Here is a 26,906-nt window from a genome sequence, read left to right as displayed (position 1 = left end):
AAATACACAAGGAAAGGAGGGTGATAACGACAGACAGGTGAAAACAATCAAGGCAGGGCACACAATCACACAAAGACAGGAAGTGAAGTAGTCTGCAACCGAAGAGAAGGTATCAAATAAAACAGGAAAGATAAATGAAAAACATGAAACAAGGAAAAGGATTACAAACAGAAAACCCCCAAAACTAAAAGATAGAAGCCCTAGAAAACTCATAATCTTTTAAAAATGCAACACAGTCCAGTCTTCATGAAAGTCACATAAGATCCAGATTGTCACCAACGGCAATTATCTGTGTTAATCATCAATCTTTAACACACTTTACTGTTAATATATTGGACAGGCCACAATGACTATTGTACATGAGAACCCTCACATTGTGTGCACAATAACAACTGACTTTCGCATGAACTTCCACCACAGCTTAGATGGTGGTTTATGGATAAGCAACACTGTAAATGGCGTCATACTTGGGAGAGCTGTGACGCAGATGGAGCTGAAGATCCGGTTGGACACCAACCAAGTCAACAATTCACCCCAGACCACCATCCTGCCAGTGGTGAGGTAAGCGTCCTCACTGTTGCTGCTCCCTTCATGTCCAAAAAAATGATTTCTTAAAGGAATAATTTGACATTTAGATGCCGATAATTAGACCGACGCCACTCTCTGTTTAATATATACAGCCAGTAGTCGGTTAGCATAGCTTAGCATAAAGACTGGAAACAGGGAAACTGCTCTGGCTCTGTCTAATGGTGACTCAATCCTAAAGTTCACTAATTCTGCTATATCTTGTTTGTTTGAGTTATACAAATACCAAAGTGCAAGTTGGACTTTTTCTCTGTGCAGTAACTTCCTGGAGTCTCTGTCATGTTGTAAAACCACAACATTTTGTTATTGTAACTTTTTCTGTGTATACATTAAACAAACACAATAGACATTTTAAATGATCAGGCAGATTTACTTCACCTTTGGGCTCGCTGTTTCTTCCGGTTTCCAGTCTTTATGCTAAGCTAAGCTAACCGGCTGCTTGCAGTAGCTTCACATATTAACACACACATATGAGAGTGGTATTGATCTTCTCATCTAACTGCTAATGTTGTTGAAACAAATACAGGGAGATGCAAAAGGCCGCAATGACAATGATTAGTGCTGCATACAGACAAACGTCTTTATAGCAAGAAGACGTGAGGATTCTTATACGCTGCCACTGATGTGTGACATGAATACCATGTTGTTCCTCCATTCCTCAGAGTTCCCTCCAACTGTCGGAGAGATTTCAACCTGTTGGCATTTGACCCTGATGGAGACGATGTCAAATGCAGATATGGAAACGTGACACTGTCGGAGTGTGACTCCTGCTCACCGCCCTCTGTTCGCAACCTCTCATCAGTGAATCGCCTGCATTTTGACAGCAGAGGTTTTGTGCTAGTGAACAAATATGCAAAGTAGTATTTAAACGAGTGCCACTTCTGTGGTAAGAAAGACAAGAGAAGCTGTGGAACTGCAATCGTTTTGAGCGATATAGAGTCTAGTCTCATTCCCAGGGCATGCCATTCCTAATGTCTGGATGAGACGCACCGGGTTTTCAAGTAACAATGTGAACTCAACAAACACAGGACTTTCAAGCAGGAAACCGTTCTTTCCCAACGTGTTGTTGAGCTCTTTTGAAGTTATGTGTTTTCCTTACGTGACGAGTTGAGATGAAAACGTGTTGCAAAGCCTGTCCACCCCTTTGGTTCAAACGGAAATATTAAATGGATTACCATGAAATTTTGGACATTCCTTGTCCTCAGAGGATGAATCGTATACATATTGGCGATCCTTTGACTTTTCATTTCGCGCCACACAGGCTGACAATCTGTCATTAAATTTAGTTTTTACAACCACATCCCCATCAGAAGGATGGTGATCCCATCGTTTTTTTGTATGTAGCGTCCAGTACTTTGTTTTACAACTACTTCTTATTTAGTGGTAATAAGCAAATGGTAGCATGCTAACGCACCAAACTAAAATGCCCCCTGAAAAAACAGTGTGGGCTTATACTTAGAAAAAAATGTCTTGTTATCCAGCAAATAAGGTACATTATTCCGTAACAATGAAGTAGTAGCATTCATCTGTGAAGTTGCAGCATCTTCTCTTAAATAAATAAGCGTAATGTGAATTTTTGTTCCAAATTGTGGTGCGATTTTCTGTTTCATGTTCTCCTTGTTTTTACCCTTTTGCAGTCTTGTTCATTGTCATTCAGCCCAACCAATAGCAGTAACGAAGGTCCATATGCTGTCGACCTGGTGATGGAGGATTTTACCTCTCAGACCATCTCCTTGCTTTTCACTGACAAGGTCCAGCTGCATACTCAGGACAACCCACTCAGCACACTACCTGTCCAGTTCGTTTTACAAGGTCAGATTTCACATTTTGACGGGAAGGGCTACACTAAAGTCTGAATATCCTTAGCTGAGTTGATCTTTGGTGAAGTGAACATCATCAGTTTTTGGGGTGGATGTTACTGAAGCTGGATGCTAACCACGAGAAGCACATTTGTGTTTTGTCTCTGTTGTTCCAGTGGATCCTGTGGTGCCGTCCTGCACAGAGGGAGTCTATCTGCCCAAGTTCCTGCCTCCAACCCCAGCAAACAGAGCTCGGCTGTACACGCCTGTCGATCAGTGCCTGATTATCAGCATCATTGCTGAGGCAAATGTCTCCACGTAAGTCAAAAGAAAACAAACACTAGATATTAAGGCAGATGTATTTTCAAACCTCCTCGTTAGAAGTCTATATAGAAACTAGGCTATATATAAGCATTCCTGACTGACTCAAATGTCGTGGATGTGCTCGTCCAAAATGGGGCTATACTTAATGTAACCTCAACCGTACATAAAATACATAAAGTACTACAACGTTTGGTGATTATTGTCATTTGATCCATCTTTATTATACATTATTTTATAATAGCCATTTCAAGATGTGTTCAGATTGAACAGAAGTCCATTTTAGAAGTAAATAAACAGACCTGCGACAAGACGCAGATCTGCTCCAGGTGGGAAACTTTTCAACTTAAAGAAAACTTTCACTTTGTGTTGATCTTGGCGTGGATTAAAGTGTGCTTTCCACGAGCACCGCCGCATTGTGTCGTAAAGATTTTGATGTGGCCGACAAAGTATAAACCATATTGTGTAAAAAATTGGATTCTCTAAAGAAAGAAAGAGCTTCCTTTTAACTGGCTTATATACGACCAACTTCCCCTGAGAAAATGTAAACATAGACTCTTCCGGTCTGCGCGTCGTAAAACCGGTTCTTCAGTAGAATATATAGAAATAAACAATCTTATTGCTGATGGTCTTGTTTACTTATTTAGGTCATATAGAGGCATCAATAATATATTGACTGTTTCATAACCAGTTAAAAGTTTCTTGGAGTAACTTTAAGAAATGAATATTTATCCCAAAGCTGTGTGCGTTACTCACGAAACAAATTCTTCAAGGAACAGTTTTGACAATGGCAAATAACGCAAATTAAATTGCTTGCATCCACGCTTTTATTTTGTGTTAATAAAAGATGGCAACTCATTAAACGTCAGCCAGTCACACAACAAGGGTCACTAAACTAACAAAGGAATAAAGCTCAGATGGCGGGACACAGGTAGTACATTCACTACATTTGGAAGCAGGGACTGTTTAATAAAAAGGTTTTTTGACATCTGTTTCTCAAAGGATCTCTGAGCTGCTGTTCAGCGGGCCGTACAACATAAACCTGACTCAGTCCGGAGCAGGACAGTACATCCTGAGATGGACGCCGTCTAAAAACGAACATGGAGAAAGCCACCCCATCTGTTTCGTCGTCCAAGCTGTTCTAAAGTCAGTCTTTACATGGAGTTAGTACTTAATACAATTGTTGAACACACACAAATATTCTAGAGTGGTTGTAGTCAGAAGTGCAACTGTAATAAAAGTACATTTCAATGATTTTTGGCAATAAAAGTTCTCCTTAATTGCCCGAAACAGAAAGGGTAATTGTTAACAGTTATTTGATCATGTTTTGTACTTTCCTCAAAAATGGACGTCCTATTTTGTAACCAAGCTCTTCATTTATTTCCTCAGTTCAGCAAAGTATCACTCAGAGCAAAGATGTCTCATTGTGAGCGGTGAGTTTCTGTCTTTTAAATTCCATGGAGATTTTATAGAATAAGGGCAGTGGTGGGATATACTATAGTATATCACTCTATCACACTATAAAGTACTTTACTTGAGTATTTCTAATTTATGTTACTTTATACTTCTACTCCACTATATCTCAGAGGTAAAGATTGAACTTTATTTCACTTTGACAACAACAGTTAGTGATTCATTTTCAGATTCGGATAATTAATGCAAAATATGAATCAACTAATAAATGATGATGTAATATTATATATTCAGCCTACCAGCAGTATATAGACCCATTAACTACACCAGAGACTGTGTCCACTTGGAGTACAGCTACGCCGGAGACCTCGTCCACTCTGAGTATGATCACCATTGCCTTTATAATTACATCACAACACAATGTATCCTCATACTGTTCATATGATATCTCATAAAAAGTTACTCCTCATTTTTTAATACTTAGTTAGGTTTAATAAAAGGATTAACCAAAAGCAGTGCTATTGCAGTTTTCTTCCGTCCTGCATTGTTACGTTGTGTTTTCTAGTCGTCGTAGGTCTGAGTGTGGGGGTTTCCTCTTCGTCTCCGCTGTCTGACGACGACATCAGGAATACTGTCATACAACAGGTCAGTCTGCTTCTTTCCCGTCAAAGTATCACATAAACACGCAGAGATATTTAACTATGCAGTACTTCCAGTCGTCAAAGGTTATGGCTGATTTTCAGAAGCAGTGGTGGTAAAAGGTACTCACTTAATTAATATAGGTTTTAAAATTCTACTGAAGTAAAGTTGAAAAAAATACCAAAAGTAAAACTACTCATCGTGTAGAATAATATGTATCATATCATTGGATTATAATTGCTGATGCATTAATGTGTTTATCACTTAAATTAAACTGCTGCGAAGCTCGTGAATTTCCCCTGGAGACCAATTCAGTTTTATCTTAATCCATATCAATGCATCACAATATATTATATTGATTATTAAAATCTGTAAAGTAACTAAACTTATCAGATAAATGTATTACAGTACAAAAGTACAATATTCCCCCCTGAGATGTAGTGAAGTAGTATAAAGTAGCTGAATAAATGGAACTTCAAACTTGTACTTACGTGCGGAATGTACTCCGGTAATATGTAAAGTTTACATTCTCACACATTTCACTTTGTGTTTCCTCCTCCAGCTCAAAGAGGAACTGGTGAGACGGGGGATGCCAGTAAACATCGCTCTGGGCTTCGTGGGGAGAGTTTGGCCCGATCCCAATGTCCTCAAACCCTGAACCCTCAGGGACTCACCGACATCACCTGTTGAGTGATTGAGTGTGAGAGACTGTAAGGGCTTTAAATGGTGTGACTACGAATGAGACAGCACTTTGCTGCAACATATCACGTTACCATGAAAACATCATATCATGTACAATTGTGTGTATTTATTTTATACTTTGTACTCCCTGATTTCAACGTCTTCCAGACACTTTCCTCACGAGACGTGATTTAAAATAATATATTTACTCGTTTTTGTCCGAACAGCTTCGATGACAAAATCAAATATTTAATGAATAAATAAATAAATATCTTCTGATTTCATGTGTTTTTGTTCCATCTTTAACCCTTAATGTTTCTGAGTACATTTAATACTCCAGGCTGAACACACGTGAGCCGTCCTCTTTGTTTGACTTTTTTTTTTACGTCTCCATGCGTCCACTGGTTACCCCGTGTTTAACGACACATTGCAATGAATTGTGGGTAATTTCCTTGGGCTAAGTCTGCATCTAATGCTGATTTATGGAAAGTGTTCATAAAGGATCAAAATGTCTGAGAGAGACTCAAACACTCGATGATCTGACGGTGGGACAGAGCAGACATCTCAAACTAAAGTCACCTCATGCTGCATGTTTATTGTGAAATAAAAGCCTTTTTACACTCTGAACTAGCAGAAAATCAAATGATTAATCTAAAAAAACAACTGGTAAATTGAAAATGTGAGGTGCCTTATGAAATCGTCTTGTGTGGCTTAAAATGTGTTTGTTTGAAAAGGAAGTGTTGGAGAAGCAGATGTTTCCTGGTTTGGATCCTCAGAAAGAAGACCGCTCCTTAATTCTGGTCCTGATACTCCCAATGTAACAAGTTCCTGCTAAATAATGTCAGATAAAAATACAGTTTTCATCTCACCAACATCTTGTTGTCTTTACATTTTAAGTACTGTGGACTTGTTGGTGTTGTTTGTTTATTAACCCCCAAAATTAATTAAATTAAGAATTACGAAAAGGAGCCAGTGAAGTAAAAGTTCAGCTTTAAATTTCTACTGAAGTAAAAGTTAAAAAAAATACCACAAGTAAAAGTACTCATCGTGTTTGTACACACATTCCTTCCTGCTGTGAAGGAAAATAGCTAAATGGGGTTCGCTTATTTTATTTCAGCCAACAGCGGGTAAAGAGGCTCCTGTTTGGATTAAGTGAAACAAGCGCAACTCAGACAAAAACTTTCAAACCTTTGCTTTGTTTTACCAGATGGCCTTCTTCTTCTCCTTCCTCTCCTTCTCCTTCCTCCTCTTCCCTCCTCGCTCCACAGTAAGCTGATCTCTTCTAGCCACATAAAGGTCAAAGGTCAGGAGGAGTTTGTAACAACAGGGAGTCTGTATGTAACTGATGAATCTTTAATAACATGAAGAAACTGTTCTGGATGAACGATTTATCACTCAAGTCTTTGTGTGTGTGTGTGTGTGTGTGTGTGTGTGTGTGTGAATGATTAAGATGTTCAGTTATTGAAGACATTGATTCATTATTGATAAGATTATGAAAGCCAATAATAACAGCTGATTGCATTATTGATGAGGCCAGAAAAGAGGTTCCACAACACTATTATGAGATCACGAAGGACACACACACACACACACACACACACACACACACACTTAATGTTCCTGTCTACAGATGAATGTTGAAAACCATAAAAACTAAAAAGGAGACAAAAGGAAGTAAAACTTATCGTTGTGACAACGTGATACTTTGTATTACAAACATTAGATCATAAATATGGTAAATACATTTACAAGTACAAAAGATCAAGAATAAGTAAAAGAACAGATATGGAATTAGACTGTGAAGTCATTCGTTATGGTAATATTTGGTATTTAACGGCAGATGTAGATTTTGTTTCTGCTGCCCTCCAGTGGTTGAAATCCTTGCTTTGCTGCCTTGATGTCAGTGTTCAGCACATCCTGACACCTAAACGGCATCTTGTGAACTTTATGAACACAAGTAGTAATTTTTGGCAGAAATACTTATTTAGTTTCACTTTGTCGTGTCACTGACTTGAACCTCTCAACAGACAACGTGAGTGAAACGCTGCTTTTTAGCTCCGTGTTAAGTTCCTTAAATGTGCTTTTTGAATTTGCCAAAATAATATCGACTTCAAATCAAAATCAGGATTTTCCTCCAAAAACAAAAACGAAAAAAAATGTATTGACTACAAAAAGAATCCGTCTCAATCATCACTTCTGATGAATTATAAATAAATGTATTTAGTCTTCCATAGTTATGGTCGTATATGGGGGGTCAACCCTTATAAAAACGGATCAAGAGCATGCCAGAGGAAGCAACGAAAATGTCGGACAAAGCGCCGAAGAATTCCGCAATACAGTCGCTTATGTAAGTATTGAACCATGTTGTTGTTGCGTTGCATTTTTATTTCAGTTGCATGTAATGACCTTCACAAAATAGACAAAATCAGTGAAGTGCAACCTAGATTATTCTATTTTGTATTAAAAAACTGTAGAAGCTGAGAAGTGGTTTGTGCACACGTGAGCTGCCTCAACTTATATTTTATAGTTTAATTCTGTAGCTGCCACATGTTGAAGATCATTTAACTTACACAAAATAAGAATCTAATGACGTCTGTCTACACAGCCCAAAGTCACAAATCACAAAAGTGTCTCAAATGGCTTTAAAGCAGCAGACGCACAACAGAAACAAAATAATAATCTGGATTCAATAGAATGATGAATTGCTGTTTGGTTTTGAGCTCTGTTTTGAAAACGTGTGCTTTGCATAGCTACAGGTGGAGATTGTGTTAAAACGTTATAAATTGTGCAAAACTGCGGAAGAAAAGACTTTAATTTCTCCAGATAGAAAAACTCTGGGAGCTCTGAGTGTAGTTACGTGAGAAGTCTCTGCTTCATGTTCAGGTCTGCGAGAAGCTCGCTGACGTCAGCGTAGCCGACTCTGTTGGACAAGATCTTGGCGCGGAGCTTTGGCTTGATGAGGTGGGGGGGCGCTCCCATCCGCAGAGCCTTCCACACCACCGGGCTGCTCATCATCAGCGCCTCCTCCAGCTGGTTCGTTTCCATTGGAACCTCCTGGTTCTTCCTGGACCGGGACCCGTCGTCGTTGGCCGCAAACAGGTCCGCGACCAGCTCCTTCATGTCGGTATAATTGGCGCCGTGGGTTTGAACCCTGTGACGGACGTTCCCGAGGACGAGGTGGTGAGGGAGGTCCATCCTCTGCGCCTCGCGGATAATTATTGAGTTTTCTGGAGCGTTTCCAGGCGGGACGTTTAGGCACCTGAGGATGATGAGGATGATGAGGATGGTAGGGTTAATTGCGAGGGTTAATTACAACGTTATGAACAGGCGACTAAAATCAAGCAAACTACAATATTAACAGGATGTTGTTCATCAATCATCCGAGTTTCTGAACTCTTCACGTCACATCAAAAGTTTGACGGGAACTTTAATTTCCATATTCTCTTAAAAAAATACTTTTGTCAGTTTTATAAAAGTCAGATTAAGGGCACAGTAAAATAAAAAATTACATTTTCAAACAGAATTCCTTGAGAAAAGAAATTAAAAAAGACAAAAACAGAACATGCGAAGTAATCCATCCACTAATGTTACGTGATTATTGTTATGGAGTCCTAGAGCTGCTATGAAACAGAATCAATCTGTAAGAAAATAGGACAATAAGTGTGGAAATATGGAGGAATAAACAAAAGAATAAATACGACCGTAGACAATAAACAGAAACATGAATATCAGGTCACAGTCTCTTTTCAGCTCTTTACTGGATGTTTAAGTCACAAGCTTCATGATTTATTCATTTGAAATCTGTTTTGCTGTATTTCTATGTTTGCTTTTGAGCGGAGAGAATAATAACACACTTTTAATTGTAATAAATGAGTCATTGATACAATATAGCTACATACTGTATGTTGACCAAAGCTTTTTAACGCTCTGGATCTCCTGTTCTCTTACTGCTCTGTGGTTCCCAAAGGACGGGGGTTTTGTCTGAAAGAGGCAGCTACGTACGGTTTGGCTTCCTTCAGATTGTCATTAATAGAAAAAAAAAAAGCTTTCTTCCAAACAATCTCTGTCAAGGTTTCCTGAGATGCAGTTCCTCTTATGACGACCAGGTACCGCCGTCAGTGTCTCCGCCATGTTTTCTCTTGGTGGTGATTCCCTATTTGCATCACTCAATTTGGACTTCCTGACTAAAGTAACTGACACATGTTTGGCATCAAATCTTAATTTCTCCGACTGCGGGGATGAATGAGTATGATCTCCTCACCATTAAGGTGTTGCGCCTCAGCGTCTGCCCGGGCTGGCCTCCTGATTTCAGTGGAGCCTTGTTGATTTGACCGCAAACGGTTCGCTGTGAAGCCATCGAGCTGCAGGACGACGAGAATCGACAAACTTTAAGTTGTGTTAACGTGGCACCAGAGGAGGAACAGATTCATTTTCAGGCCCCTGAGCAGACACCGCCGTTCAAGTCAGGTGTGAAACCAAGTCAACGTTAACTTATTTTACCTTACTCTTCTTACGTAAGAAGCTAGCTATTTCACATAAAAAACGAACTTATTTCTACCCAAAGTATGATATTTAGTTTACATTAAAGCAGTAGTAATGACATTCAAATAGTATTGTGTATATTATACTATAACTCTCTGCCCACTGTCTGTTGTCTTACCTGTGTGAGGTCTGATGGTCGATGTGTGGCATGAAAACACTGAAGATTCTGCTTGGAATATGACATCAGAGCGTTCTGTGGGCGGAGCTACAGACAGGAAACACCACAGGAAGACACATCCTGTCCCAGAGCAGAGTGAACCGACCAGGAGCACCAGCATCCGGTCCACAGGCCATTACATATGCATTCAGTTTAATGTATGTTATTTGTGATGAAGACTGTTATTTATTGTAGTACAAGTTTTCTGAAATGTTGTTAAAATATGCAAATGAGGCGTTATCCTAATAATATGTAATTTGCATACATTTCCAGAACATGAATCATTTGATAAAGGCCGGTTCAGTAGAGTCAAAGGCTTTTACGATCTAATCTAATGGTGTATTTAGGAGAAATCTACAGACGCAAACAGACAAAGTAGTCAAATAAACACCTAAATGTGTATTTTAGGATGTTTTCTTAACATTAGTCTGAAAGAAGACGTGATGGAACAATAGATAAAAATCTCAAAATAATATTTGTCATGCATATGACAAATACAGACTTCAAGAAACAGGTGACCAAAACTATTGTAAGAAATTTAGACTTTTGCAACTATAACATCGACGAAATGACGAAACTTTCTGGAAGATGAAATACTTTACATGAAGTACAACAGATTTATGATAATGAGTTTTACTGTCGTCTTAGTTGGACACTGGTTCTGTGTGTAATCGTGTGTGTGTGTGTGTGTGTGTGTGTGTGTGTGTGTGTGCGCAGCAGTATCGGATGTAGAGAGCTGTTTGTGCACGTGCAGCCGTGCATAAACAGCTCTGTTAATGTGGAAGGAGAGGTGAGACGTCATGGATCACACACACACACACCAGTAGGAAGTCAGCACTTGTACTTTTACTGTCAGCCAGCTGATTGAACAGTTCTTTTCGTAGTAGCATCATAATAATAGTCCTAATCATAAAGTTATTAACAGCAGCAGCAAGTGTGTTTGCAGGAAGAGAACTCAGATGACTAACAGAGGTAAGAAACATCCTTTTGTGCAGATGATATAAAGTTAATAAGAGTGGAGAGATCATGGAACTGTTGAGGTTGATGTTCAGCACCTTAAACCAGGACGTGAAAGAAGAATTGATTTGGACAACATGAGAAATATCACAGATGCTGAACGATCGTACAACTTGCAGAGCTGCAGCCGGCAGGACGTTGGCGATGTTTGTTCGTGTTTTTCATGTCTGTGAACGTGAATGCAAGCTGGACGGTCTTTTGGAGCGTTCAAGAGGATAAAGTAAAGGAATAGTTTGACAATTTGGAAAATCTGCTAATTTAGTTTTCTAGTGGAGAGAAAGATGAGAGGATGTTTCCACGGTTTGTTTTTGATAAAAGAAAGAAAGAAGAGCATATAACATTCTAATGAGTGATCTTTTGGATGGAGCCAGGCTAGCTGTTTCCCACTGTTACCAGTCTTTATGCTAAGCTAAGTTAGCCTGCTGCTGGCTGAGGCTTCACATTTAGCGCACAGACACCAGTGTGTGGTATCGATCTCCTCACCCGAACAGAAGACTACTTTTATTTAATCTTATTCAAAGATGAAATCAATGGAGACGTTCAGAGCAGAAATATCTCTTTGGTGGTGATTGATTTCTTTTGTCAGAGATCACAAGACAAAATAGTTGTAAACAACTATTATAATTGTATTATATTTTATGACTGTACCACCTTTTATGGCTGCATAATCTCAATTGGAAAAGTAACCAGTAACAGTACCATCCATCCATCCATTTTCCACCGCTTATCCGGGGTCGGGTCGCGGTGGCAGCAGGCCAAGCAGGCTGACCCAGACCTCCCTCTCACCGGCAACATGTTCCAGCTCATTCTGGGGGATCCCGAGGCGTTCCCAGGCCAGCTGGGAGATGTAATCTCTCCAGCGTGTTCTGGGTCTTCCCCGGGGTCTCTTCCCAGTTGGACGTGCCTGGAAAACCTCCAGTGGGAGGCGTCCAGGAGGCATCCTAATTAGATGCCCGAACCACCTCAGCTGACTCCTTTCGACGCGAAGGAGTAGCGGCTCTACTCCAAGCTCCCTCCTGATGACCGAGCTCCTTACCCTATCTCTAAGGCTGAGCCCGGCCACCCTACGGATGAAGCTCATTTCGGCCGCTTGTAGCCGCGACCTTGTCCTTTCGGTCACGACCCAGAGTTCGTGACCATAGGTGAGGGTAGGAACGTAGACCGAGTGGTAAATTGAGAGCTTTGCCTTCCGGCTCAGCTCCCTCTTCACCAAGACGGTCCGGTGCAGCGCCTGCTTTACTGCTGCAGCTGCACCGATCCGCCTGTCGATCTCCCGCTCCATCTTACCCTCACTCGTGAACAAGACCCCGAGATACTTGAACTCCTTCGCTTGAGGTAGGCACTCCGTCCCCACCTGGAGGGAGCAATCCACCGGTTTCCGGCAGAGAACCATGGCCTCAGATTTGGAGGTGCTAACTCTCATCCCCGCCGCTTCACACTCGGCTGCAAACCGCCCCAGTGAATGCTGGAGGTCACGATCCGAGGAGGCTAACAGGACCACATCATCTGCAAATAGCAGAGAGGCGATCCCGAGACCCCCGAAACTGACGTTCTCCGCCTCCAGGCTGCGCCTAGATATCCTGTCCATGAAAGTCAAGAACAGAACCGGTGACAAAGGGCAGCCCTGGCGGAGGCCAACACCCACCGGGAACGTGTCTGACTTATTGCCGAGAATGCGGACACAGCTCCTACTGCAGTCGTACAGAGGCCGGATCGCCCGTTGTAATGGGTCCGGCACCCCATACTCCCGCAGTACCCCCCACAAGACCCCCCGAGGGACCCGGCTGAAAGCCTTCTCCAAGTCCACAAAGCACATGTAGACTGGTTGGGCAAACTTCCAGAACCCCTCCAGTAGTCCTGCGAGGGTAAAGAGCTGGTCCACTGTTCCACGGCCGGGACGGAATCCGCACTGCTCCTCTTGAATCTGAGGTTCGACAAGCGGTCGGAGCCTCCTTTCCAGCACCCTGGCATAAGCCTTCCCCGCGAGGCTGAGTAGTGTGATACCCCGGTAATTCGAGCACACTCTCCGGTCCCCCTTTTTGAAGATGGGAACCACCACCCCGATCTGCCATTCCATGGGCACTGATCCCGACCCCCATGCGACATTGAAGAGGCGTGTCAGCCAGGACAGCCCAACTATGTCCAGCGCCTTCAGCATCTCAGGGCGGATCTCATCCACCCCCGGCGCCTTGCCACCAAGGAGCTTTTTAACTACCTCAGCGACCTCTGCCAGGGATATGGGTGAGCCTCCCCCTAGGTCCTCAGGCGCTGCCTCCTCTGCAGAGGACATGTTGGTCGGGTTTAGGAGTTCCTCAAAGTGCTCTTTCCACCGCCCGACGATGTCCTCCGTCCGGGTTAGCAGTTCCCCCCCCTGCTGAGAACAGCCTGGGGTAAGCCCTGCTTTCCCTTCCTGAGCCGTCGGATGGTTTGCCAGAACCTCCTTGAGGCCAACCGAAAGTCCTTCTCCATGGCCTCCCCGAACTCCTCCCATGCCCGAGTTTTAGCATTCGCGACCACCGCAGCTGCAGCCCTTCTGGCCTGCCGGTACCTGTCAGCTGCTTCAGGAGACCCTTGGGCCAACCAGGCCTTGAAGGTCTCCTTCTTCAGCTTGACGGCTTCCCTCACCTCCGGTGTCCACCACCGGGTTCTCGGGTTGCCGCCACGACAGGCACCGATGACCTTCCGGCCACAGCTCCTAGCGGCCACGTCCACAATAGAGGCTTTGAACATTGTCCACTCGGATTCCGTGTCCCCAACCTCCCTCCGGATGTGTGAGAAGTTCTTCCGGAGGTGGGAGTTAAAGACCTCCCGGACAGGGTCCTCCGCCAGACGTTCCCAGTTCACCCTCACTACACGTTTGGGTTTGCCGGGTCTTTCCAACCAGTTCCCCTGCCATCTGATCCAACTCACCACCAGGTGGTGATCAGTTGACAGCTCTGCTCCTCTCTTCACCCGAGTGTCCAAGACATACGGCCGCAGATCAAATGATACGATTACAAAGTCGATCATTGATCTCCGGCCTAAGGTGTTCTGGTACCAGGTACACTTATGAGCTAGAGGTAACAGTACCTGCCTAGTAAATATAGCGCAGTATATATACCACTGAGATGTAGTAGAGAAGTAGCAGGACATGTAAATACTCAAGTAAAGTACCTCAAATGTGTCCTGATCTTCAGTAAATGTACAGACACGACACCACTAACACTATTCATTCATGCAGCTGGACGATGATCTGACAATGTTCATCTGAAGTCCTCCACCTCCTTCTCCTCCTTCCTCCTCTTCCCTCCTCGCTCCACAGTAAGCTGATCTCTTCTAGCCACATAAAGGTCAAAGGTCAGGAGGAGTTTGTAACAACAGGGAGTCTGTATGTAACTAATGAATCTTTAACAACATGAAGAAACTGTTCTGGACGAAGGATTTATCACTCAAGTCTTTGTGTGTGTGTGTGGGTGTGTGTGTGTGTGTGTGTGAGTGTGTGAATGATTAAGACGTTCAGTTATTAAATAAATTGTTTAATTATTGATAAGATTATGAAAGCCAGTAATGACAGCTGATTGTATTATTGATGAGGCCAGATAAGAGGTTCCACAACACTATTATGAGATCACGAAGGACACACACACACACACACACACACACACACACACACAAATGAAAGTTGCTGTGGTCACATGTTGTTGATGTTCAAACTGCTTATAAAGTTTTAAAAACCTTTAAACTTGCCGTCCTCCAGATGTCGTGGCGTTCGTCTTTCCGCTGCTCCAAGTTTCGTCACGTCTTCGGGAAGCCGTCCACCAAGGAGCGCGGCTACGACGGAGTGCCGATCACGCGCAGCGTCCATGACAACCACTGCTGCTCAGCCAATCCCTGCTTCATCGCCGTGGTGACGGAGTGCGCCGGGGGCGGGTCCTTTTTAGTCCTGCCCCTCCATCATGTGCGTAGTCCTTCGTGGTCATCACCTCCTGTTGAACACCATAAACACTGAAAAGGATTAGACTGTTTGGTATGGAGGACGAAACATGACATTTTAATAAATAAACAAAAATATTGAAACAAATGACTCAATAAATAAATGGATAAAACAAACAGAAAGAAATGTATAATAAAAGCCTTTAGTCCGCCATAGTTTGGGTTGTTTATAGACGTCAAACGTAGCGACCAGGTGCCATGCATCCAACAGGATCTATCGAAATATGGCTGACACAGCGCCGTAAAATACGCTAATACAGTGACTAGCAAAAGTACTGAACCACCTTGGCATTTTTCCTTTTTTGTTGCATTACCTACACAAAATACTAACAACTGTGGAATGAAAAACTTGTTTTCAAAAATTCTAAAGAAAACTTAAAAATGCTGTGTGCTTTTAAGACCAAAGTCAATGAGCTCTTCATATTGTAAACAAACGTATACCTGTGATAGAAACGTCCATAATTGTTTCATCACATGATAAAAGGATGAATAGTTTGAGTATTATTGGTTAGCTTTGACCTAATTAATAGACAGCGCTGTTCTCTCAGACAGGCAGGGTGGACCCTCAGCACCCGCGGGTGTGCGGTCACAGTGGGAGGGTCCTGGACGTCAAGTGGAACCCGTTTGACGATCACTGCATCGCCTCGTGCTCAGAGGATTGCACTGTAAGCACAATGTCCTGTCCTTTGTCTTTACATTCATGTTGTTTAAGCCGAAATGTCCCCGCAAGTATAGTAAACACAACCCAGTACTGTCTGTGTGCAGGCGAAGATCTGGGACATCCCGGTCTGTGGCGTCCAACAGAACCTCATCAAGGCCAGGAAGACTCTGATTGGTCACTCCAGGAGGGTGGCGCTTATTGAGTGGCATCCGACAGCTGAGAACCTGCTGCTAAGCTCCGCCTACGACTACAAGGTGAGGATCCTCATTGGTCGGTGGCGGTCTCAGTCAAAGTCGTTACTCTGACATTTAATTTGGTCCAAAGCAACGTACAAATCAGCACTTTTGTTATTGTAGTTCTTTTTGTGATTAGGAATTGTAATCCGTTTTAACGTAGTAAATCATAACCATCATTGTGTTGTACTTTTTTATCATATCATTGTAAAATATTAAGATATTTTTCACCGAGAGAAACAGCCCTGACGTTGTCTCTCTTTTTGCCCCAGGTCCTCCTCTGGGATGTGTCCCAGGTAGGTGCGGTGATCAGGTACCCGGTCCGGGTGGTTCTGATGCCCATCCACCACCGCTACCCATCCGATACGCTGCTGCTGTCTGTCAGCTTCAACAGTGACGGCAGCAGGCTGGCGGTCACGTCCAAAGACAGACGGGTTCGAGTCCTGGACCCACGGACAGGACGGATCCTACAGGTGTGTTTTTGAGGTATTCATGTCAACTGAAGGTGTAAAAAACTGAAACTTTTTAATTGCGTTCCTGCAGGTGTCCAGCAGCAAGTCTCACAGATCCAGCAAAGTTTTATACATCGGAGGTTTGAAGATGCTTCTGTCGACCGGCAGCTCACCCTGGAACCACAGACAGATCGTCCTCTGGAACCCTGTAAGACACAGACACACTTCTACAGCTAACCGAGTGATTGATTATTTGAATAGATTTAATGTTTTTTGTGTGCAGGACGATTTATCTGAGCCGCTGTATGAAGAAGATTTGGACGGATCTGCTGGAGTCCTCTTCCCGTTCTACGACCCAGACACACACATGCTCTACTTAGCAGGAAAGGTCAGACAACACACACACATACACACACACACATCGACCCATAATTCTTGGATTTATTTCCTGCAGTTGGTTGGGATTGCGCCTTACAAAACTTCACCATATATCTCTTTTTTGCATTTCAGTTTAGTTTTTGATGCAAAAAATGTTACCGATCCGAAGTTGCCTAAATACGCTAGTATCGAATGTGCCACACAAAACTGATGCCTTGATTTAGGGTGACGGGAACATCCGGTACTACGAGCTGAGCACTGAGAAACCTTACATCAGCTTCCTGATGGAGTACAGGTCTCTGCTGCCACAGAAAGGACTTGGTGAGATCAACACACTTGCAGAACATTTTTTTAAATGTTGTGTCTTCATTCATTACTATTACCTACCAACCAATAGAGTGCTGCAGGACTGAGCCCCAATACCCTGAGATGAGTCAGCATTTTTTCCCTTCTTGTTCGCTTGTCTCAAAGTCAATGGCTTGTTTGATTGGATTTTTGCAAAGATGCCTGAAATAAGCTCTGTGGTTCACACAAATGGAAATTTATTTTCCTAACTTCAAGAGGGTGGTCTTTCATTTTGAGGGCATGACTTTTCACTTCAGATTTTGAAATCTCAATTTGCATGTGAGGATCGGGTTTTGAAGGAGAGCATTACAAAATCTGCAGTGAAATCAATGTCATGCACTCAAAATGAAAAAAACAAGCTCTTGAATAAAGAGGAAGAAAGCTCCACAAACACAATCTTAAGAGATTATCTTGGTTTGTCATATAAAACCATCAGTTTTTAATTTACTTAATACTTATTAATAAAGCTAGCTGTAGCGTTAGAGAGAGACCAACTAAGCTAGGTGTAATACTTACTTTAGAGGAAGACCAATTTAGATGGCTGAACCAAATTTATTTTGGAACTAGCTCCATTTACACTTTAAACAAAGACAATATTAACTTATTTGAGAACAAATGTAGCTAGCTGAGACAAATCTATTTCTAACCACCTAAAAAAACAGAGCAGGTCATTTTAGACGTTACAAAGGTATACATACCTTTGATGTGTTACATCACTTCAGGGGTGATGCCAAAGCGCGGCCTGGACGTGAGCGCCTGTGAAGTTTTCAGATTTTACCGTCTGATCGCCATCAAAGACCTGGTGGAACCACTGTCAATGATCGTACCCCGAAAAGAGGTGAGCAAATATGTTTACCTCACATTTCTTATTTTGTTGCATTTACTGATGATAAAGACAGAAACTAGTTTCCGCGTTTTCTTCGTCCTTCCAGTCGGGTATTTTCCAAGAGGATCTGTACCCACTGACAGCTGGAAACCAGGCGGCCATGACGGCTCAGGAGTGGCTGTTGGGGATCAACAGAAGTCAGTAATGCATTAGTGTCTTCAAGCCAAAATGGCTGACAGATATATGATAGACACATGCCTCTCTGACATATCTCCATCAGGCCCAGTGCTGATGTCCTTGAAGCCTGGGACTCGGGTAGCCAACCCTTACCCAGAAACCCCGGCTGAGAAAGGGCTCATGAGGCAGCTGAGCTCCCTGAGGTTCCAGATGGATCTGGCTGTCGGTGCAGAGACCGGGCCCAACCTGGACATTATGGAAGAGGTATAATCACGTCAGCACTGGAATGTCAAACAGCTGGCAGCTGAGTTACAGTCAGACAACATGTGTGACGCCTTCAAGGTCTCAATTCCAAGACCTTCTAGCCATAATCAGCACAATGAGCTGTGTTCACTGCACAGTGCAGATACAAAGTCTGAAATAAGTTCTTATGCAACCAACGTGCGCCAGGAAGTAAGAAATCGCCACGAATTTGAAAAATAGGTCAAGCAAAGACAGTATGTGCATAAAGTACTTGAGGTTGTACTTGTTTTTTCCACAGGAACTCCCTTCGTAAATCACTGGTCGTTTCAATACCCGGAGCTCAAATGCGTCGCAATCTAATTTGTTCTTTCACTACCTAAAGCTGGTGAACATAGTTGAGGGTTGCAACGTAGGTAGTTTGGTAAATCTAGAGCTTTTCGAAAACCGAGTTTTCAGCTCAGTGTAAAATGGATTAAATAGAAGTGGCATGCCCAAAGTAGAACTGCTGCAAAGTTTAACATCTGGAGAAAAGCAATTCTGTGATCAAATGAAAGACTTCTTGTAGCTGTTGTTTACAGTAAACTCAACTTGTCTCAAAGTTCTGTCCAGCTCTGTTTTGTTGCTGTCGTATAAACCAGCTGATCCTTTCTCTTGAGGCCTTCCTTGAGGAGCAGCTGGCCTACCAGCATGCCAAGTACCCCAGGGAGATGAGCGATCTGTCGGGGTGGCAGCCAGATGAGACCCAGATCCCGCTGTGGACGTACTGCTGCACGCCGCACTGCTGTGAACCTGCAGAGAGGCCGCCGCCCACAACCGAGAGCGAGGTGAGGCTCAGATATGCACGTGAGAATACTGAGTGTGCAAATGTTTAGGTTGGAGTTTCTCCTCTTCCTGCCAAGAGACTTGTTTCTCTAATTTCAGCTTCTGCAGGCATTTTACAGACAGCAAGACGAGATCAGAGGCCTGAGACAACAACTCTATGCCAAAGATGTTCGTATTCAAACACACAAAAGTCAAAGGCCAAACACCAATAAGATTTAAACTTATCACTATTACAGTGATTGTTTCTGTTGTGCAGGTGAGGATCACTCAGCTGGAGCTGGACATCACAAACACCAGAAACAACATGAGGGCAACCTTCTGATTCAACCAATCAGCTCTCACGCTGCTGTTTTAAAGCTGAACCAATCAAACTACTCAACATGTCCACCAATAAAGGAAACAGCTGACATCATGATGTACTTATACTGTTTGTGTTTAACTTTGTTTGTTTCACGCTTAATTTCTTTAAACATGGATAGCCATTAGCTCAGGCAAATTCTCGGCAACCAATGAACTAGTAATTAATATTTATAATAATAACATCTGCATCATGATGCAAGATTAATGGGAACGTTGCATGGCTCACCTGTCCAGAGCAGGTAAACTGGAGGAGAACAAAAGACTGAAGCGACCGGATTTCTTCAATCTGCACCAGCGGAACGCGAGGAAAATAATAAAACAAAAACTGTAAAGTGTGAAACATTCTCTGAAATCTCTCGTGCGAGCTGTTTAAGAGCTAATCTTTGTGTGACTGGCTCTTCTTGAGGCCCGTTGTTGTTGCAGAAGCACTTTTGATTTATTCAGGGCTACAGATTTTTTTTTCACAATCTTTTTTCTACTCACCGTTCACTTTGATTGAATTCAGATCCATCAGTGTTTGAACCCCTCCTGAAGAACACAGAGGTGAGGATCAGTGATGACATGTGACACGTTCTCCTCTATGTATCGTCTGTCAGGGTCTCTCCTCCCTCTGATCACACTGAGGCGTTCACTTCTTACCCCTGATCTCTTGGCTCCGATCCAAACTCCTGAGGTGTAAAACCAAACCAAACAGGTTGTACAACTCGTCCTCACTGTGTATTGGCAATAGTTTACTATTAAAGGTTTGGCATTTCATGGAATCAACAGAAATATGTGTTAGTCATCACCAGCACATGCTTTAATGAAATCGATTCTATTACCATAATTCAGCTCTTAAAGGAATAGGCTGTTGTTGGGGGAAATACGCTTATTCGAGTTGTGTGTGCACGGTAAACATAATTAAACTAGCCAACATTAAAGGGGTGATTTCAGATTTTGTAGAGTGGGGTTGAATGAGTTTCATAGTCATAGGTCGGTGTATTACACACAGTAGATGACGATTGACAAACCAAAGAGAAAGACGGGTAGCAGCACGGTAAAAAGTATATTTTTCACATTTTTTTTGGCAGTTAACCCCCATAAAACACGTAACAAATGAAGTGTCACGTTTATTAAATTAAATTTAAATTAAAAATTTAAATATTGTCTTGTATTCAGGTCCTATAGGGTATATAGACCTTTAGTTTTCACTGTTCATTGAACCACCCGCAACATGAGGTGCAAACTTGATGAAGTGCACCACCTGAATCATTCAGGTGGTGCCTCCCCATGCTCCCTAAAAGGCACACGAGGAATGAGAGAAATCAAACAGTTCATCTTCTAATGAGCCTCTAAACTTGTCTGTTAATCATTATCCTATTGTAAATTCTTGTATTTATAATTTTTAAATGATGTCCTGCACTATTGCACTGTTTATAGTCACGCACCAATCACCAAGCCAAATTCCTTGTATGTGCAAGCGTACTCGGCAATAAACTGTCTCTGATTCTGAGTCTGCTGGGTCCAGGTCCTGTCATGGTGCAGGGAGCAGAGGCAGTTTGGCTTGAAAGCACTAAAACACCTTCATTACAATCATTTACTTGAGCACCGCCTACATGACTGCATGAGTCATATTGCACGTGATAAATGAAGGAGGAAGTCACTCTGATAACAACAAAGCAAATAGCTCACGCGGCACCAACTTGAACTAGAAGTAGCTGCACCTTTACACTTAACAGTAAGGGAAAGATTGGAACCAAGCAGGTAGCTGGGAAGGTACGTGGCTTTAAAAACAACCTGGAGATTATTTGAGTGGTGGAAATGAATTGAATCCATCATGTTTGTAAAGTTACTTTAACTGTGACGCAGCATCTCATGTCGTAGCTGAGAGTATGCTCATCCGGTGAAGGACTTACACAGAAGCTATTATCGTATCATATTTATTATCGTTCTATCATAAATCTGTATGTCTGGAAAGCATCATCGAAGTTTTTGAGTATAAAGTATTTAAACTTCAAATGGAATTTAGCTTCAACTCTTCTGCACTACATCTGATCTTAAGCAGCTTGGTCTTTAAACAACAACGCATGTGACAGGAGGGCCACTTCCTGGAACTAGCAGTTATTGTGGTTTCCTTTTAACGAACCACGATTGCAGCATACAGAAACACATTCTTCAGGCGAGCACTGAAGATGCATGATTTGTTTTTTTACAGAGAAATAGTTCTGTTTTTGCATCTTGCAACAGATTCTCACACAGCATGTGAAGAGAAAAACACACAAAGGTGAATTAAAAGTACGGCAAACCAGACTGCATCACTTTCCTTCACAAAGTGATTCAGCACGGCCCGAAGCTTAATGTTTATAGTGTCGAAAGATTTCTTTACTTTCAAGCAAATCTTTGTAACTATCATGAACACAACCCGGATAATCATTTTCTTCCATTTTACAACTTTGTGTTCATTTTCAGGATTATGGGATGCTGAATCTGCTGAATCTGCTGATGCTCAATCATGGCACTTCAGTGACTTCACAGATCTGCTTTTTCGTCCCCTCATCGTCTTCCTTCTCCTGTCACAGCTACACGGAGGTAACTGTGGTGCAACACGTGAATAAAACCACTCTGTGCTTTAGAAGCCAAAGGACACAAATCAACTTTTAACTTCAAAGATTTGCATCCAAATTGATTGATACTCAACAGATTCTGAGTTTCAGCCGCTTATGTTATCGTGAAGTGTAAAAAGGAAGTGGGGAGTGCCGGAATTACAGTTTTTCTCAATTGCTAAAACACTAAAACCCATTGGCTGAACAAAGTTCTCAGTTGCCTGAACTCATTTAGCTAATTGTGCAGTCTGTTGTCAATACCTTAAACTGTTTCACATGGTAAAACACAATTTGCAGATCTCACTTAGACTTTTCAGCAAAACTCTAAACACATTCTCAGTCTCAAAACACATTCTGCACTCTAATGCACATGTCATCCATACTGGTAAACACAAGTGGCAACAATCAAATACAAATAGAGAACACATGTCATTGATTAAACACAATCACTCAAAATTGATTTCACTTGTATCAAATGATGTGACACAACCAATATAAGCCAGTTTAGAGAGCAAACAGGTGGTTGAAGGTGGGAAGGAGAAAGTCTGAGAATGGATAGAAGAAACAATGTGAGAGGACAAGGACGAGGACAAGTGCGTATGCGAGGTGGGCGACGAGGAGGAAAAGGAGGAGCGCAAGAAAGAGGAAGAGGAGGATGAATAGGAAGAGGAAGACAAAGAGTGGAAATATCTGATGAAATTCGAGCAACAGTCATAGACCATGTTATAGTCCACGGACTGACAATGAGGGAAGCAGGACTTAGAGTGCACCCCAATTTGAGCCGATTTTCTGTGTCCACCACAGTAAGGACATTCAGAGAAGAGAACAGGTACAGTATGCTACTGTATTTTTGTAATTGCAAATTTACTGTACTACACTATATGCAGCTGTTTCAATAGACATTTGTAAAGTTCATCACTGTATGTATTGTACTGCATGAATATTTTTTGTAACTGCACATCTACTTTTTGTAGAACTGCAAGGCTGCCACATGCAGGTGGAAGGAGAGCTATATTCACTCAGGAGCAAGAGACCGTTATAGTGGGCATGGTCCTTCAAGATAATTTAATACGACTCAGAGAAATCCAGGAACGAGTGATACAAGACAACACACACTTCCAGGGAATCGACAGTGTGAGCATTTCCACAATTGACCGTGTCCTCCATCGTAACAGGATATGAATGAAACAAGTATACAGAGTACCTTTTGAGCGCAACTCACCAAGGGTGAAAGAGCTGCGAGCTCAGTATGTGCAAGTAAGTGTACATTCAGACACATTTACTGTAATCCAGATTGTCTACAGTACTGCCACATACTATGTGAATGACATTACTCTTCAGTACATGCAATGTATGTGAATCAGAAGTGCATACAGCAGGCCTAATTGAACTCTACAATATAGCACTGTCTCTGTACAACTTACTAAATTCTACATACATTATATTGTATTCCTACACAGACAATATTTGAATTGGAATCCTTGGACAGACCCCATGAGTTAATCTTTGTCGATGAAGCAGGCTTCAATCTAACAAAGAGGAGAAGGAGAGGCCGAAACGTGATTGGACAGCGGGCCATTGTTGAAGTCCCTGGTCAACGAGTTGGCAATGTCACAATCTGTGCTGCTATCAGCAACCATGGTGTTCTACATCACCATGTTACACTCGGGCCATATAACACCCAGCATCTTCTAAGATTTCTGGCCAATCTAAGAGATATTTTATTTGAGCAGCAGGGTCAAGAGCTAAATGAGAATCCCATTCCCACCAATGTGATAGTGCTGGACAATGTCAGTTTCCACCGAGCTGCTCAGGTAAGGGAATGGTTTAACATCAATGGTCAGTTTATGACCTTGTACCTCCCTCCATACTCGCCTTTCCTGAATGCGATTGAGGAGTTTTTCTCCTCATGGAGATGGAAAGTGTATGATAGACAACCCTACACCAGAGTAAATCTGCTGCAAGCCATGGCATTAGCCTGTGGTGATATAGGTGAGGAATCATGTCAGGGCTGGATACGGCACACAAGAGGCTTCTTCCCCCGTTGCCTCAGGAGAGAAAATATTGCTTGTGATGTCGACGAAGTGCTCTGGCCTGACCCAGCCCAAAGACAAGAAGAAGCACATTGATGACATGTTGACTCCTTTGATTTTTGTCCCTTTTACTGTAGTATTGTATACTGTAGTAGGCCTACAGTGCATTGTAGGCTGTATAATGTACAATAAACAAATTGTATGGCCTTGAACATCGTGCTTTCTATTTGTTACAGTAACAGCACTGACTGCTCAACAGATTTTGACTGGTTGCAGGTTCATATCAACAAAGAACAAGAATTACAGTATCACAGAGACAAAGGACACGTTTGTGAGATGCAGGGTACAGTACTGTAAAAATAGGGGTACAAGGAGGAGGAAGAACAAAAGAAATTGCAAAGAGCAAAGCACAGTAGTAATTTCTGATCAATTTTGAGCTACTGTAATAGAACATGTTTTCATTCATATGAAATTTGTTTTGAGATTAAAACTCTACTTCTCCCTGAGAACTATATGTTTTCAACAATGTGTTTTCTATTTATTGGTGTATTGTTTACTGACTGCTTGATAGTGTATATTATTTTGATCACTTTGTTTATGATTTGAGAGCAAATCATTTGTGTTTGATTTTGAGCACAGGTAAAACTGTTTTGAGGAGAAAGTTTCATTTTGCAAGAGGATTCAGAGGTTTTGTAAATAGTGCTTGAAGATGAGGTTTTGTGTTTACAGTTTTGAGAAAATGGGTGACCGTTTCAAGAAATGTGTCTTAGCAATCGAGAAAAACTAAGCCACAGTTCTGTTTCTCCTCAGGTCAACTTCAGGTGATCGGTCCATCTCAGCAGATACTGGCCACAGTTGGTGATGACGTCATTTTGCCGTGCCGCCTGGAACCTGCCATGAATGCTTCTGACATGAGGTTGGAGTGGGCAAGACCCGACCTGAGCCCTGGGTTTCTATATGTGAGGGCAAACCGTCAAGAATACGAAGCTCACAAACAGCCGTCATTCAGAGGAAGAACGTCAGTGTTCATCAACAAACTGCAGCACGGAGACGTTTCACTGAAACTCTCCAAAGTGAGAGTGTCAGATGAGGGAACGTACAGATGCCTCGTTCCCTCACTGGGTCCACCCGCTTTTATCATGCTCGTCGTTGGTAAGTAATCTTTGATTAATACGATATAGATTTTACTGTAGCCCCAGTCTCTGGTTCAGGTTCTGGGGGCTTAACTGCTTCAGGCGCTGGTTCAGGTTCTGGGGGGTTTGCGGGTTCCTCAGAATCTCTGTCTGTGAGGGGGGAGTGAACGGCTCTCCTTCATTAGTTTGCCACACAGGTGGCGCTGCTGGCTATACATGTAGGTCATAATGTTTCAAAGTTTGGGCTTTACTTCTGCAGTTTTTTGGCCTGCCTATCATATTTTGTGCTGGCAGCTGTCCCTCCCAGATTACGGTTCTGTGGGGCCTGCTGTCTGGGGCCTGGAGCAAGAGAGTGTGGGAGAGGGGGTTGCAAATACTGCGTTGTTTCTGCACTAGGGTCCTCTGCATACCGCGTCTGATCGGGGGAATTATGAGTTGGCCGTGGGGTGTCTAGCCTCTACTCGGAGATTCTGATCTATTTCTCCTACGAGGTGAAGTGTGAGGAGTCTGAGGTCGCCTATTTCTGGGGGTTAGGGGGGCATTATAACCTCCTTCCTCGTTAGTTTCAGAGAGGTCGGTTTGACAGCCTGTGTGCTGTACATATTGAGTGTAAGTTGGGTTTTCATTCTCTCTGTGTGACTCTGGTTGCATTTGCCTGCTCCTAGGTTATAATAGTTATACTTTCATATTTGTCTACGATCTTTCAACAAAACCGTACAAAATCTGCCAACGAGGACCTCTAGCCAACCCGTTTACAGATGCTCGGTCAGGAACCAATGGCGCCACTTAGGTTAGGTTCGGAAAAGATGGCGGTTTGGGTTAAAATCACATTTGCTCTTCAGTTAGGTATATGACATAAGGCTAGTAGTCACACAGGACACATACTGCAGTCTCCTGGGTGTAAGAAACTAGGCCACATATAACGTTAACTTGTATCAGACAGACATCAGTAACCATCAACCCTAACCCTACAGCCGCCTTGACTACATGTTATTGCAAACAAAGTCATATCTCCTCTCTTTTATTTATAGGTGCTGTCTCCTCGCCTGCTATCAGTACAATATACACATCCAGCTGCAAAGTGGTGTTACAGTGTGAGTCTAGAGGCTGGTATCCAGAGCCTGAGGTGTTGTGGCTGGACGGTGAGGGAAACCTCCTCTCTGCTGGATCTACAGAGACAGTGAGAGGTCCTGATGACCTCTATACTGTCAGCAGCAGAGTGAAGAAACCATTAATACATGCACCATATGCTTAATATGAATGCAATGTTGTTGTGTAATTTGTCATTTCAATTGATATCTTCACAGTCCTGTCCCAGTGGGTGAAAGTTATTTTGGCTCCAGGCTTACTCGGTGTCGTTCTGGGTGCTGGATTCACAATACATTAATGGAGAATAGGGTAACATTTTGCTGCTTTTCATTTCAAGATACTGTCACTATTTCTTCCATTCCATCAGTGTAATGGATAACTGCTGTTTAGCCAGGTTTCACATGGACGAGATACACATAGGGGACATATTCCTGAAGATAGAGGGG

The 26,906-nt window shown here is 42.5% G+C and overlaps 2 protein-coding genes across 2 annotated transcripts; both read left to right on the top strand.

Annotated features, from left to right (window-relative positions):
• Nucleotides 1-14,881: 14,881 nt before the first annotated feature.
• On the top strand, nucleotides 14,882-19,585 carry LOC116385676 (coronin-2B-like). The gene is made up of 13 exons (XM_031851345.1): nucleotides 14,882-15,091; nucleotides 15,675-15,791; nucleotides 15,892-16,041; nucleotides 16,293-16,493; nucleotides 16,564-16,680; nucleotides 16,756-16,860; nucleotides 17,075-17,171; nucleotides 17,918-18,033; nucleotides 18,128-18,218; nucleotides 18,302-18,462; nucleotides 19,098-19,265; nucleotides 19,363-19,431; nucleotides 19,520-19,585. Exons 1-13 carry the CDS (start codon nucleotides 14,891-14,893, stop codon nucleotides 19,583-19,585), a joined length of 1,659 nt encoding a protein of 552 aa, XP_031707205.1. The 5' UTR covers nucleotides 14,882-14,890.
• Nucleotides 19,586-19,840: 255 nt separating this feature from the next.
• Nucleotides 19,841-26,889, top strand: LOC116385320 (butyrophilin subfamily 1 member A1-like). Its single transcript, XM_031850651.1, has 4 exons — nucleotides 19,841-19,862; nucleotides 22,072-22,191; nucleotides 25,049-25,390; nucleotides 26,403-26,889. Exons 1-4 carry the CDS (start codon nucleotides 19,841-19,843, stop codon nucleotides 26,624-26,626), a joined length of 708 nt encoding a protein of 235 aa, XP_031706511.1. The 3' UTR covers nucleotides 26,627-26,889.
• The last annotated feature ends 17 nt before the right edge of the window (nucleotides 26,890-26,906 follow it).

Source organism: Anarrhichthys ocellatus, unplaced genomic scaffold (genome assembly GCF_004355925.1).
Source record: "Anarrhichthys ocellatus isolate YVR2014 unplaced genomic scaffold, GSC_Weel_1.0 scaffold11, whole genome shotgun sequence".
Classification (NCBI taxonomy): domain Eukaryota; kingdom Metazoa; phylum Chordata; class Actinopteri; order Perciformes; family Anarhichadidae; genus Anarrhichthys; species Anarrhichthys ocellatus.
This window is presented reverse-complemented; position numbering and strand designations above follow the sequence as displayed.